Source organism: Ambystoma mexicanum, chromosome 13, assembly GCF_040938575.1.
Source record: "Ambystoma mexicanum isolate Mex_15411 chromosome 13, UKY_AmexF1_1, whole genome shotgun sequence".
NCBI lineage: Eukaryota > Metazoa > Chordata > Amphibia > Caudata > Ambystomatidae > Ambystoma > Ambystoma mexicanum.
In genome coordinates this window covers 101,492,847-101,508,035 of record NC_090938.1, presented here as the reverse complement: position 1 = coordinate 101,508,035, position 15,189 = coordinate 101,492,847, and the positions used below count along the sequence as shown (strand labels likewise).

The window sequence follows — 15,189 nt, the reverse complement described above, 5'->3', positions numbered from 1 at the left end:
CGCCTCTGCAGTGTATCCACTCTCTCCATGGCCTTTCACATGGACTCTCCCAACTACAGCCATCATATTGTACCCTTTCACTGTACCCACTGTTATCTCTTCTGCTACATGAAACCCACACCAGCACACACACACACACAGTTCACGGCAAGAGCTTGAGGTGGGAGATTTTGGAAGTGAAAAGGTTAAGGCGGTTGAAGCCTGTTTACTCCGAGGCCTCTCAGGGCCCTCCCAGGCACATCTGGCTTTAATCAAACCTGGGAAACGGACAGCTCGGATGTGGCGAGGCCCCGCCCACCGCCAGGAGCATTCCAAGCCCGTCGGGAGACGGAATAAGACAGAGTGTAGCGGGGAAGCGACCATCCCACCAGCCACAGGGGGGGGTCGCGGCTGGAAACAAGTGCAAGGAACAGACTCTCCGGCAAAGTAGGCGCCGCAGCTTAAGATGGACGCGAGGGCTGCGCTTCTCGGCGCGCTCCTGGCGCTCTCTGCGGTCATGGATGCGCAGCAGCAGAGCCTCATGGAGTACATGGAGCGGAGGCTGGCTGTGCTCGAGGTGAGCCTATCGTTTTTGCACCATTTTTGCTGACGCCAACTCTTGCTTTCAAAAGAAATACTAATATCTTGTTTGTTTATATTACACTTACTAACAACGTGACAAGGTTTGTATATAGTGCGTCATGCCATGCCAGATGTGTCCTCTTTCTAAGCACTGTACTAATAGGTGGTATTACCTTGCTTCTAAGCACTGTAATATCAGATGTTTTTATTCGCTAACTTGATGGTGCCTAATTTTTCGACCTTAGAGGAAAGAAGGGTGAGCCCTAAATTGCACTACAAATGTGCAGAGGCGAGCACTTAACACCTGAGCTATCTTAATGGATAATTTGGCAGGTAAGGGGATTTCACGTGACATGCTGAGGGACCATTGCACTTGGAGAAACCTGAATGAGAAATTAGGAACATTTAGCCACTAGACCACATCTGCGTAGGATCACCAAGTTGGCTCAGTGCCGACGCGACGCCACGTGTCCGCTGATAGGCTTCCATGCACCAAACACGTGCATCCTGGGAAATGTAGTCTTGGTAAAGTGCAACGGAACAGACCAAGGCCACCTCGTACCAATGCTTTGCTGGTTGGAAGTGCAGGGCTAGAAAAGGGGTGTCTCTGTGACATGGCCGCCCTATCCCGATTCCTGGGACTGAGGCCTCAAGCACAGGGCAGATCGGAAGCTGATTCCGCCATCGCTCGTGCAATAAGCAAAACCTATTTTCAATGTCCATGTATTTGTTTAATACAGTAGCAACTTAACTCCTATGCAGAAAGCAGGGGCGGCCTTGTATTAAGCAGACGCGCTATGGCCGCCAACAATGACCTCCCTCCCCTGCACCCCCCGCCACCGAGCACCCCCTTCTGTGATGGAGGAGGTCCTCCCAAGCAGAGAGGCCCAACTTACTGTCCAGCAAGTAGGGGGAGGGGCGCATTTGTTTTGAAAATGATTGTGTTAATTGCCACATTTTAGTTAACCCCTGGCGCTCCGCCAAATGAATGAATGGGTTGGGTTGTTAGCTGCATGCATTCCAATGGGACCTCCACAAAATAGAATATTGTAGTCTTTGTGGAAAGCTTGTGCACTTCCAGAAACATAGAAACTTCTTGTCGCTTTTATTGTCTTTTCTTTTTATTTCTTCTATATGAAAATGAATCTGGACACTTTATAATGGTGACTTTTTCATAATAGCTTCCTTTTCCGTGTTGGCGATTTTTTGGGGGCGTTTGCGTCACAAAATTGCTGAACCCATTGTTAAAGAGGAGAGGGCATTCTGAACGGAGGTTATCTGGTTGCCATAGCAACGCGCACTGCCATGTCATGAAACAATGAAATCACTAATCTCCGCCACGCTGCCCAATGAGAAGTTCCCAACAATATTTGCCTCAATCCGCGGCTTTCCAAGAAGCGAGTCGGGCTCCAGTCTAGCCATGTCCAAGCCGCGCAGTGATTTCATATTGGGCTATTTTGGGCTTTTGTGGGGGACAATGTGGCTATTTTCGGCTACCTTTGACAAAAGATCTCTTTTTTGTCCTCCTCAGGCTGTCTTTCTACCCGACAACACCCACTCTCTCTACCCCCACCCAACTCACTCCCACTCCCTTTGGCCATCCACCAGACCCCCATTACGTGTGCTGGTTGGATTCTGTTTGGGCTATTTTGGGCACCTTTTGACAAGTCCTCCCAAGGCTGCTTTGTTCTTCATGTTTTTTGTCCCCAACTACCTACCATCACCCACCCACCCACCCCCACTCTCTCGACACCAACCAACCATCCACCTACCACTCTCTCTACCCCCTCCCAACCTACCACACCTCTCTCTACCTCCACTCAGCCTATTCTATCTACAACTAATCCACCCGCCGCCTCACCCTCACTCTCTAACCCCTCGCATCCTTCCTCCTACACTCTTGCTTTATTTCTCACCCTCTCATTCCCAACCTGTCTCGCTCAAAGTGCTGCACTTCCTACGAGGAGTGGGTCTTGCGCCATCCTGGAGGTTGCCCACCAGAGCCTAGAGTCCAATGAGGAGAAAACGGACTTGGGAGACCGGGAGGAATGCAGCAGAAGTATCCAGCTTTGCCAGCGCCAATCCCGAGGGACGTTCTTGACCGGTGTGTTGCTCCCCTGGACTGGTGGAATCAACTAGTCTTGTGTCGTCCAGCGTCATCCTGCCTTCAGTGGACTTCAGAAGTGTCCCAGGAACCTCCTCTGGACTCACCATTTATTGACCAGGCCTGTCTGGGGAGCTCTCCAATTCTTAAGCTTTTTACCCAAGAACATTGTAACTTTCATCAGCTGCTCGCCATCCGGAAGAGGGGCCTGCCCTGAGCTTCAATGGTCTGCCCGTGAAAAGTGTGACATCTTTACCTTCACTGACACAGGTGGCTGCAAGCCAGTGGAGGAGATGCGACAGTCATGAGTTTGAAAGCTACAAACTCCTCCACCCACTGAGAGAAACAGCCGCTTGCGTCTAACTGCCCCGGATGAGGGCTGGTTGGATCTGCATCGATGCCATGGCATCCTCTTCCACTGTTTCCCCGCAAGCAACAGGATTATCTTCCTTAGTCATCTCCTCTTGGCCTCAATAGACCTCTTCATTCAACTGGGTGACAACTGTTGAGAAGGCCATCAACTCTACAACAAATTAGAGGCTGCAGGGTTTTTCAACCGACCCACCCGAGCAGCCCCTCTTTAGGTGGCTAAACTTAACAAAAACAACAGTGCTCATGGGTCTGGGTCGTCTCAGAAGTGTGGGGCTCACTTATTCCAATGGGATGCTGTTCATTAAGTCCCAGAAATCCAACACTTCAAACAATTTCGTATTGTATTAAATAAAATATTGTATTCATTTTGGTTTTATTTAGAAAACAGCCGCAATAATATAACACGTCTGTAATAGATAAAGTGCTCCATGCTATACAGTACACTGAGGAAAATTACACAAACTGCTCCTTCACTCTGCAAACTCAATTTCACCCTTTCATTCAATTCACCCAACATGTTTCATTCCTTTTTTGTCTATTGACACAACAACACGAGAGGAATTTCATCAGGTGCTTGCTATCTCCTTTTTCAACTGAAAACAATTGCTGGGGTTTATTTCTTAATCCAGAAATGCCCCAATTATCTTCACCGTAATACATTTAGGTATCGTCGGTTCTGAAGGACCCATTTTACTCTCCTGAAACGACAAGACCATTGGTGTCAGTTACCGTATGTTCGTCTGGTTGTAAATACAGTAAACGAGTTGTTGCTACTCGACTTTGAGAGGTTACATACTATTTGTAAAATTTGGGAGGTTATAGAACTCAATAGTTGTCATTCACTAAGGCATATGTATTGTAGTCTCTGTCTCCATTTAACTACCAGAGGCTTTGTCCCTTGGGGATGACTGTATAGATGTATTACAACAATAAGAAGTTAACTAGGATTTGGTTATAACTAGTCACGTCCATTTGGGTAATCTTGTTCACAAAGTAGTCATGCTACTTTCGGGATTGCCACCATTTAATAGTAGTTATATGTTGAGATGCTCTTGTCTCAGAATCTTAGTTCTAGTGCCTAGATTATTTTATAACATATTTATATCAATCCCACGGTGTACTAATGGTGTCCCCCATCACTCTCAGTGTTCTGTGTTCTTCAGCCACTCGTCCGCTCATCTGGTTTGAACTGGCTGTTCTGGGCTCTCTTGTTGTGCGCGTATGGGAATCCCTCGGGGGAAGGGGAGGGATGCAGGTGTATGGTCCCAGTGCCTAAACCAAAAAGGAATGCTATTATCCCACCCGCTTTTGTGGTTGTGTAATCTACCACGCACACTAGAATACGGCTACAGCCCAGCACATCTGGTCTAGCTCACACATAGCCGTCCAGACCGAAACACCTGATGTACCTCAACACCTCTGCCACTAGTATACAGTGACCACCACCCAAGACGAAACCGGTATAGCTGGCCTCACTTAGACTCTCTCTCAACAATAGCAATCTATCACTAACCCTCAACAGCACCCACCCATGTGTCTGACCTCTCTTGGGCTGCTTAGTCGAGCCTTGTCAGCCACCCAAGTCTTAGAACGGCAACATGCACACAGGCATCTCCAAAGGTAAACCCCCTAGAATTTCCAACCACATCGACTACAGTCACCAAGGGCATTCCAACCGAGGAAAAAGCACATTAAGGCCACACATGTGGGGAAAGAGCACTATATAAATAACCAAATACAATACAGTACAATACATACATGACTAACTGCGGTAGATCTAACATCTGAACTACGGGGGTGAATGGCAATGTTCTTACCTGGTATGGCGACTTTAATGTTCACAGCATTGGTGTTGTAGAATGTCAAAAGAGCGGCTTAACACCGCAATTTCATCTTGTGGGTCCCGATCCACAGTTATTCGTATTACTATGGAACGAAGAAGGCAGCTTAACATTGCGATTGTCCCATTATTTTAAAGGTTGATTGTTTTGGGTTGTTATTTGTAATGCCTCACTGTGAAATTGTGCTGTCCTCAATGAGTGCTCACCAATTTGCCGCCATTTTACCCATTTGTGGAGCCAGGGTCAATCTTCTTGCTGGTCGGAGCTCTTTCAGGTGATGTTTTTAGCGCTCTTCTGGTTTTAATCATATGCGCCGATTTTGTTCATTTGATGGGAAATTGAAAAATAAGTCACCATAGACCGCGTCACCGTAGTCCTACTCTTGTGTTCATGGCTCTAGACGTCCCACATGGGTTCGTTATTGACTTACAGCGGACAAACCATTGCCAGTCCTCTTTCTTTTTTTGCTAATTTCTTTGTGTTGGACCGAAGAGTGCGGTGAATAAACGCATCGCTAACTATCCTCGAGTCGCATGCGATATACCGCAACCCCTAACCTTGCGGGTTGGAAGCACACTAGGACAAGGGAGAGTTACAAGAACAAATCAAACTTCTAGGTCTAGTTATTTTTCCATGGAGAGTGCTCATATCGTGGTATAGTAAACGCTCATGCATGGTAAACAACGTGCCGCTGGGCATGTAGGGTAGTTGCACAGTGAAGTATGGGTGCGTTGCATGAGACATAATGATGTTGAAGGGTTCGGATTTTGATTATACCTGATCAACGTTCATTGAAATAGTATATCGTCGACACGTTTGGATTGGGGATAATGTTTGCCTCAACTAGATTCCGTCTGATGTACATCTTGACTAAGAGACTTAATGTAGAGTGACAGTCTGGATACTGTTAGCAACACCTCTTACCAAGTTAATATTCCGACCATTCTATTTTCTCATTGAGGCCTCTTTCTACGCTTTTGGCTGGACAAATTAATTGGTGTTCTTTATTTAGTAATTTTCTCTTTTCCATGTTAGCGTCTTTTCCAGTTTTAAGTTGGAAGAGGACTCACCATTTCATCTCTTCTGGTTTGTGAATACATTCAATCACATGGGCTACCATGAGGGCATTTTGTATCGAATTTTTTATACAGGCCTTGTGTTCTGTTATCCTTGTTTTGATTTTCCTCTCGGTTTTCCCCATGTATAGATTTTTCCATTGGCACCATATCCCATACATCACCATCTTGGAGTTGCAGTTGGCAAAGCTTATCTGTCTCCATGGTTTTGCTAGACCGATGTCGATGTCGATACTTTTGGTAGTTTGGGAACAGCAGAAACACGTTCCACATGGAAAATGGTCCTTCATCGGTGGGATTCCCCACTTTTCAGTCTGTGTTGGTTGTCCTTGTAGCCTCATGCCTATGTCATTGTGTTTTATCTGGTCTTTAAGATTCTTACTTCGAACTTGTGCCCTTTTCCAAAATCTTCCACTTTTTGTTGATGTTCTTTTTTATTGAGTTGGAGAGGTTGCTGTAGGTATTCACAAACACCAGTTTCTCACCTTTTTTGATTGTCTGCATTTCTTTATATTCCAATAAGGACTCACGATTATTGTTACTGGCTCTTTTCAAGGCCTTAGGTGTTAATTCCCTTGTATAACCTCTACGGTGCAACCTATTTCTCAGTTTGAAAGCTTCTTTCTTACAATCTTGTCTCTTAGTGCTATTCCTTTTAAGCTGTAGGAATTGTCCTAGTGGTAGGTTGTCCCTGACATGGCATGTGTGAAAACTGCCATAAAGTAGTAGTGAATTCCGATCCGTGAGTTTGTGGAACGGTTTTACAAAGAGTGTTTTTCTGTCTTCTTCGACGGTGATGGTAATGTCCAGAAAGTTCAGTTCTTTTTTGCTCAAATTGTGGGTACATTTCAAGTATCTATATTGCGGGTTGAACCACTCACAAAAATGTTTTGCCTCAGTTTCATTACCCTTCCATACAATCATGATATCATCTATGTAGCGTCTCCACATTCGTATATGTTTCCTATATGGATTAGTCTCATTGTAGATCTTATTAATTTGAAATGATTCCATATACAGATTAGCTACACTGGGCACCAGAGTTGCTCCCATGACTGCTCCATGTATCTTTTGATAGAAAGCTCTGTTGAATCGAAGTAATTCTCAGTTAATGTCATTTCTGCACCCCATAGGATGAAAGATATCGGTGTCGTAGTTACTTTCTGATCAAGGAGCAATCTTTCTTCCAACATTTCGCCTGATGGCCTTTGGGGAATACTGGTGTACAAGGCTACTACATCAAGTCCATATAATAGTTATTCTTCTGGGTTGAAGTTGATTCCCTCTATTTCTTTGAAGATCTGTGTAGTGTCTTGGACGGAAGAGGGCATCATACGAACCAGTGGTTGGAGAAATGCGTCCACATATTTTAGAGGTTCTAGGATGGAATTCACCCCTGATACAATTGGGCGGACAGGGGGGGGGTCTTTTGAAGCGAAGGACATCAACACAACACAGATCAGATAAGTCTCTTGATCATCTCCCTTGGGTTTGTTGTGAACCATCTCCTCTCCTCTCAAGTGTGCTAGGCACATATCGGCACTGCGACAGCGTGGACTAAATAAGCGCTACTAAACTAGGCCCTGTCAACTTTCAGCATTAAGGTTCCAACTGAATCAGGTCATTACACAGCTCAGAACAAGATAGCCAGGATGTCTCCTCATTACTTCCTGATTTGTGTAGAGTTGCTGCAGCACACCACAACATGCAGCAAGCTACTATGCTCCACACACAGGACCATCTGAGATTAACAGTGTAGCACTCCTTCCCTAGAGCCTTCGACTACAACCCTAACATTATTCTGCTGGTCAGCCTTGTATAGGTCTAGCATTTTAGACTAGAATACCCACACTGGCATTGCATGTTTTGGTAATTTCCTTGGTAACCTTACCTCATACCACCATTTCCTTTTTGTATATCCATTTCTGTAGAAATACTACATATTTTACTATTAAATCAAATACTTATTCAGTTAATGTAACTTTACTTCTTGCCCACAACCACAAGTTTAATAAAGACACAGTATACATCATGTTATGAATGGGTTTTTCACTTTAGGAGGAGCTGGACTTCATAATTTAAAAGTCCTGATGAAGGCTAACCATATAGTCCGAAACATGTGTCGGCTGAATTCTTAAACTAATCTTTTAACAGCTCTAAATTAAATAAAATGATTATTAAAGTATAATTGTATCACTGTGGAACTATTTGAATATGGTGCAGAGGAAACAGTATACTTGTCACTTTGCTTATCATTTTAGCTCCTTTCCTTTTGCAGGACAGAATTACACAGTGGCATGACCAGAGCAGCCGCTACACCACTGAGCTGCGTGAATTTAAGAACCAGGTCGTGGGTATGTTAGAGAATGTGGAAAAAGAGAAGGAGTCACTGAGAAATGATATGGAGAACACCAATGTGCGCGTCGATAGGCTGGAGCGGGAGGTGGATTACCTGGAGACACAGAATCCAGCGCCGGCTTGCGTTGAAGTCGACGAGAAGCTGACTGAGCTGAACCTTGCAAAAGCACAGAAGAAGAAGAAGAAATATGAAAAGCTGACAGGTAAAAACACCTAAAAGGAATATTCCAACATTTTGTTTGATAGAGAGCTGGTATTGGTGAATTTAAGAAGCCATACACAAATGTACAATTGTGTCCTTGTGTGAACATCACTAAGTTAAACTGTTATAGAATTTAATAGGGCACACCTGCTAAAACAAAAATCTTTAGTAACAGAAAATAAAGGGCCCTGTATATAGTAATAGTACCCGGCGTGGGAATGGCCTAGTCCTCGCAGCCAATGAGGTGGCCCTGAGATTACCATACAGTAATCCCACTGCTCTGAGCCTCCTCAGTGCTGGAGGCTACCATCTTCCCCTGCCAAGTGCTCAGTTAAATGCTGCCCTGCGCCCCGTGTCCTCTTCCCCTACACCCCCTTTTACACATATTTTCCCCCTGCCACCCACTCCCCACTTCCCTTGTGGTGCCTGGTCACTCGCTGGCACTGGGAACAGCTTCGCTCTGGCCTGTAACTAGGGAGCCCGGGGCATTACCTGAAGCGTTAATGCCCCCCAGCTCGGGGCTTATTGCTTAATTATATCCAAAGGTGAGAGCCTATAAAAAGAGGGAAATGGAATGGTGGAAGAACGGCTGAAATGCTAATAGAACATACCAGCCATCGAGGATAGAATTTTATGTTACAAACGGGGAGACAGACAAAGGACAAATAATTATATTCTCGGGCAGAAAGCTTACACCAGCCATTGGAGTGTGTTCTCTGCCCTCTGGCAATCAAAAAGTGTGGAGTGCAGGCTCTCCCTTCCATTATAACCCTTTAGCTTGGTCTTGGGGGACGATAACACCCGATAGGACCCTCGGATGTGCTCTATAAAGTTTCATTAAAGCATGTTTTCTTCTCCTTAGACAATCAGAAAGTGCTGAGTGTGGGTCCATCCACCCATAGAAGCCTGTATCCCATGATTCTCTTTGTTCTTCTCACAGTTTCTGGTTCTCTAGCCAGTCACCAAGCTTGGGGTGCAGGTTCCACCTGCATGCAAAGGCTGCATTCCTAGCTTACGTCTGTGATGTGTACACACTGGGCACAGGGCAAGGGGACATGGACAAGCTTGGTCACAGTAAGCTTCAGGTTGAGGCTTCCCTTCATCCCCCTCACGGAGTCCACCCACTTTTCTCAGAGGGGGGACTTAGTCCCACCCAGCTAAAATGAGAAACATTGAATGTCTTATTTGAATGTATTAATTAAAGCCAAGCCAACCACGGGGATCGAACCACAGTCAGGGATCGTATCACAGTCATTGGGTTTGTAGGCCAGGACACTTCACCACTGCACTACATAACCTGGTGAAAAATAGCACACAACTAAAAGGCCCTCATTCCAAGGTTGGTGGTAGTCATGGCTCTATTAGCGCCATGACTACCACCAATACTGGGACCGTGTCCGGTCCCGTTCAATGGGGACTTACCGGTCCAGTCTGACCTTGGCGGGACCGGTAAATCCCCATTGAAAAAGCCATTCCCCTTTCCCATTTGAGCCCCCATAGGGCTCAATGGGAAGGCGCTTATAACGGTACCGCAAATTGCGGTACCGTTATTAGCTCTGAAGTCCCTTAACGGGCCCCGTCCATAACGCCTGGTAAAACCAGGCGTTAAGGAAGGGACCCGCTAAGGGACCTCGGAATAGGGCGCATAGGGATTACCGGCATCGATGTCCTTAACGGTGCCCGGTATCGCTTTGCGCCCACCCCGTAATGAGGTCTAAAATGTCCCATTTCGGTACTGCAAGTCCCAGGGAAAACACTTGCATTGGCTCTTTGAGTTTAAAACATGCACATCTTATAGCGTTTTCAAAAACACTATTAGAAGAAAATATCCTCTCTGGGTTTTGTGTGTGTGTTGTTTTTATGAAAGGCAAATGCCATTCGTCCTGTGCAATTCGAGTGGTTATGCAAAGCCAAGTAATGAAATGCACATACTTCCCCTTGATATGCTAATTTCTGCCGACGTCACATCCCATTACATTTGTTGATGAGTCCCCCCACTTAAATTTTTAGGACTTGACCCCTGCCCTACTAACATTACAATCCTTACCATCAGGCTCCATGGTGTGCCATGTGACCTGTGCCCTCTTCAGATGCTGCCACTTTTTCTCACGATCACTACCTTGGACGTTGGTCACCTACCACACAATAGAGCCCTCTGATCTGGGCTCTAATGTTTCAGTATAAGAATGCATTTGCTGCTTCTATTTCTTCTTATTCTCTTTCTTTCCAGCAATCTAGCCAATCAGAAAGCTTGTGGTGCAGGCGTTAACCTCCTGTAAAACAATGCCTTGCACGCTTCCCTTTGTGATGTGCTCACAGGGGGCCCTGGTCACAAAAATATAGACAAGCTCCTTAAGAGTAAGCCTGGGTGAGGCTTTTGTTTTTCCACCCGCACAAGCTCTAGTAGCGTTACACCCCTTACCAGCAGACTCCATGGTGTGCTGGACGAGCTTCTACCTAGTTAACAGCCCTTGGCTTTGGCTCAGGACCACTAACATGATAATCGGTCACCTAACACACATTAGCGCCTGCTGGTGCTGGCTCAAATGCTTCATTGTCACCCTCTACCACTGCATTGCCTTTAATGGAACCGCCAGCATTCCAATGTTCTAATATAAGGGCCTGCAACCTTTGACTCTAGATGCTTTGCATTTTAATTAATTCATTTTATTTATTTAATAGTTTTTTTATAACACGCCTAATACCGTACCTGAGTTCGGTTTCTAAGCACGGAACCGGGATTCGTACCTGTATTGCTCTGCGTGGTCTTGCTTCCCACCACCCCTAGCAAACCTAAGTGACCCTGAGAGTTGCAGTACAAAACACCAAGAGAGATACAGTTTGCAGACCCCTGATCAAATACAATAAATACATGAGCCATTCAATTAGTGTTGAATCCCAAAGGAAACCTATTTTTCCCAGCAGCAGATTTCCTAACATTAGCACCCTCATGGTAATGCCCTGCTCTGAGCACTCTCGGAAGTAGGAGGCCGTCATCTTCCCTGCCAAGAATGAGGTTAGTGCACTCCCAACTCCACACTCCTCTTTGCCTCCTTCCCCCACTCACCCCCGACCCCAATTTCAATATTTCGCACTCACCCCACCCCACTTAGTTTGCACACCCTTGTCCCTCACCGGCGCAATCTCTGTTGCTGCAGTGGCCGCCATGGAAAGGGAGAAGGGACTAGATGTATTTTGCTTCTCCCTAATCCATGGCAGCCATCTTTGTTTGTAGTTTTTTTTTTAAAAGTTGGTAAAGCCCCCACCCATCGAGGTTTATTGCCTAATTAGAGCCACAAAATTTAGCCAACATTCCACTGGGACAATGATCACGGCAAGGTTCTGGCCTCCTCCTCCTTTGTGATTTAGCCATATTATAATGGTACTAATGAACGCGGCCTTCAGCGGAGGCCGTCTTGCTCTCGTATCATGCAGGGCGCCGCGCAGCAGTAACACGCGACTCTGTGTTAGGTTGCATAAACCCGGACTGGCGCGAATCCGCCAGTTCCGGTGATACCTTTATTTTCTCCTCCCCTTCCTGTGTCACGTGACCTTTCACGTCAGGGCACGTGACACCACATTCCTTCCTAATTTGGAGGCAAAATCACAGATAACAATGGAACACATTTTAACCTGGATTGCCGTCTCTTGCACCAGTTCTTTGACGGTATATTCCGTCCACGACATACCCCTGGAGGCGAGATGACGGCTTGGGCTTCTCTCTCAGGCTGTAGCGGGTGTTCCTTCCTTTGGGCGAGCTTTCTATGGTGGTCTTTTCCCCCATCTCTGTCTCTGGTGGGTGCGGTCCGTCTGACTCTTCCGGCGCATTTTCACTGCTCGATGGTATGCGTCTTTGGGGCGTGTCAGTGGTCCTATCTCTCGGGGATGGGGGGGGTTCTTCCCACATTTCCGGGGGTACTTTCCTAAAGTGGGATATGTTCCGGGTCACGGTGTCCCCTCCTCGGATGGCAGTGACCATGCTGTGGTTGGTGGTCTGGACTGTCCACGGACGAACCTCGAAGTTTAGGGACATCTTCTTTGGCTGTGCCCGGTTCTTGACGAGGACCGTGTCTCCTGGGTTTAGTTCTCGATGGCACGCGCGTCTGGCGATGCTTTCTTGCTCGTTGTGCCTCTTCCTTCTTGCGTCCATTTCTGGGATGTCTAGCTCTGGTGCAACCCAGTGTGGATGTACCGGGAGTTCCGCCTGTATTGGTACTCCAAACATGAGGGCTGCTGGGCTGATTCCAGTGGCGGAGTGTGGGGTTTGCCGGTGCGTTCTTAGAAACCGATACACTGCCTTTAGCCAGGGGTGCCTTTGCTCCTTGGCAATTCTGATAACTTTGTTCAACGATCCCATGAAGCGTTCCGCGTCACCATTAGCCTGAGGCCATCGTGGGGTAATGCGCTGATGTTTTACGTTTACCTCTTTGAAAAATTCCCGCAGCTCCTGGCTGGGGAATGATGGTCCATTGTCACTTTTCACTTTCCTCGGGATCCCATGCGTGGTGAATATTTTCTCCAGTGTGAGGATGGTGGTTTCAGCGTTGGTGGAGGACACATGCTCTACTTCGGGGTATCTGCTAAATTTGTCTATCACTACGAGCAGGTATCCCTCGCCTGCAATGGTGCAGTGGTCCATGCTGACCGCGTCCCATCGCTTGCAGCTCCGTGGGACACTGTTGATCGGTTCTGGGTTCTCTGGTCTCCTGGACGCTTGGCAGGCTGCGCACGACTCTACCAGCTCAGTGATTCTTTGGTGCATGTTTGGCATCCACATTCTGGACTTGAGGTACGCCGAGGACTTGACAATCCCTTGATGTCCACTGTGGGCTAGTTTGAGTGCCCTTTCTTCGAAGGATTCTGGCAGTATGATGCGGTGACCTTTCAGAAGCACTCCTTCCGGTGCTATCGAGAGTTCGTGCCTGATCCCAAACAGGGCTCTGAGTTTGGTCTGAGCTGATACGGTGCGGTGGGACGTCGACATGAGATAGTTTTTCCAGCTTCCTGATTGAATGGCTGAGGCAGTGTGTTGCAGAATTGTGTCCTCTTTTGTCTCTTGTACTACTTCCTGCAGTGTCAGGGCTCGCGGCCTGGCGCATGCTACCACGTGACAGACATGCTCGTCCGTTTCTCTTGCGTGATGTTGTTCGCTGTCGGTAGCGGGTCGTGGATGGCGGGACAGATAGTCTGCCGGGTTATCCGAGCCTGGCCGATATTCTACCTCAATGTTGTACGGCTGCAGTTGCAGCATCCACTTCTCTATGCGGGCAGGAGGGTGTGGGGCGGAACCTCGGAATATCGGGATCAGGGGCTTGTGGTCGGAGAAGACTTTTGCCTGTTTTCCTAACAGGTACACCTTGAAATGGCGGCACCCCCACAGTATGGCCAGGGCTTCCTTTTCTATGTGGGCATAGTTTTGTTCGGGCTTCGTGAGGGCCCTGCTGGCAAACGCGATGGGGAACACTCTACCCTCGCTGTCTATTTGGGTCAGCACAGCTCCTAGGCCCACGGGGCTGGCATCAACAAGGAGTTCAGTCTGCCGCTCCACGTTGAAGAATGCCATGGTCGTGGTGGCGGACAGGGCGTCTTTGATCTGTTGGAACGCCTGTTGGTGTACTTCGGTCCACTCCCATCTTTGGTCCTTCTTGGTCAGTTCTCTGAGAGGGCTCGCGATGCTGGCGAGATCGGGGATGAAACGCGCGCCATATGTTGCCATCCCCATGAAGCTTCGCACCTCCGAGGCAGACTGGGGTGGCTTGAAATCTTTTATGTCATGTACCTTGGATGGGTCAGGGGATACTCCTGCTGCGCTGAAAATGTAGCCGAAGAAACATAGTTCGTCTTTGTTGAACTCACATTTCTCTGCATTGAGTGTCAAACCCGCCTCCTCAAGTCTTTTCAGGACTGCTGCCAGCCGTCGGTGGTGCTCGTCCTTGTCTGAGGCGTATACAAGGATGTCATCACTGATGTTGGTGGTACCTGCCAGCCCTGTGATGACTTTGCGGATCTCATGCTGGAAAACCTCTGCGGCGGATGATATCCCAAAATTTAGTCGCTTGTATCTCATTAGGCCGAGGTGGGACGAGAACGTGGTGATATACCGTGATTCTTTGGATAGCCTTAGCTGGTGGTATCCCGACCGGAGATCGAGTTTGCTGAATACTTTCGCTCCTGTGAGATCCACGATGAGCTCGTCAATGGTGGGAGTTACGTGGCGTTCTCGGCCGATGGCTACGTTGGGGAGCCTCATGTCAATGCATATTCTTACTGCGTTTGGCTGTTTCGGTTTCTGGGCTACCACCATTGGCGAGACCCACGGGGTCGGGCCTGATGTTCTCTCGATGATTCCTGCGTCTTCGAGCTTAGATAGCTCTTTCTCTACTGCATTTCTCAGGTGAAATGGGATCCGTCGGTGGCGCACCGCCTTGGGTTCAACGGTAGGGTCTATGTGGAGTTTGATAGACCTCCCTTTTAGGCATCCGATGCCTTGAAACAGTTTCTTGTGTCGACCTAGGATGTTGCTAAGTTCGTCGTGTTGAACGCTGAATGCAAAGTGTATCAGCTTCAGTTTCTCTGCTGTTCTGCAGCTCAATAAAGTTTCGCAGCCGGCATCTACGACGTAGATCCGTGCACGGCAATTTGTGTTGTTGTGCGCAAAGTCTGATTTGAACGATC

General features: G+C 47.4%; 1 protein-coding gene across 1 annotated transcript in view; it reads left to right on the top strand.

Moving 5' to 3' along the window:
- The first annotated feature begins 310 nt into the window (after positions 1-310).
- Positions 311-15,189, top strand: part of OLFML3 (olfactomedin like 3) — a 39,675-nt gene continuing 24,796 nt past the window's right edge. Inside the window, exons 1-2 of the mRNA XM_069633388.1 lie at positions 311-556; positions 8,233-8,515. Of these exons, the coding sequence (XP_069489489.1) occupies positions 446-556; positions 8,233-8,515 (394 nt within the window). The 5' untranslated portion in view covers positions 311-445. The remainder of the gene's footprint in view (positions 557-8,232; positions 8,516-15,189) is intronic.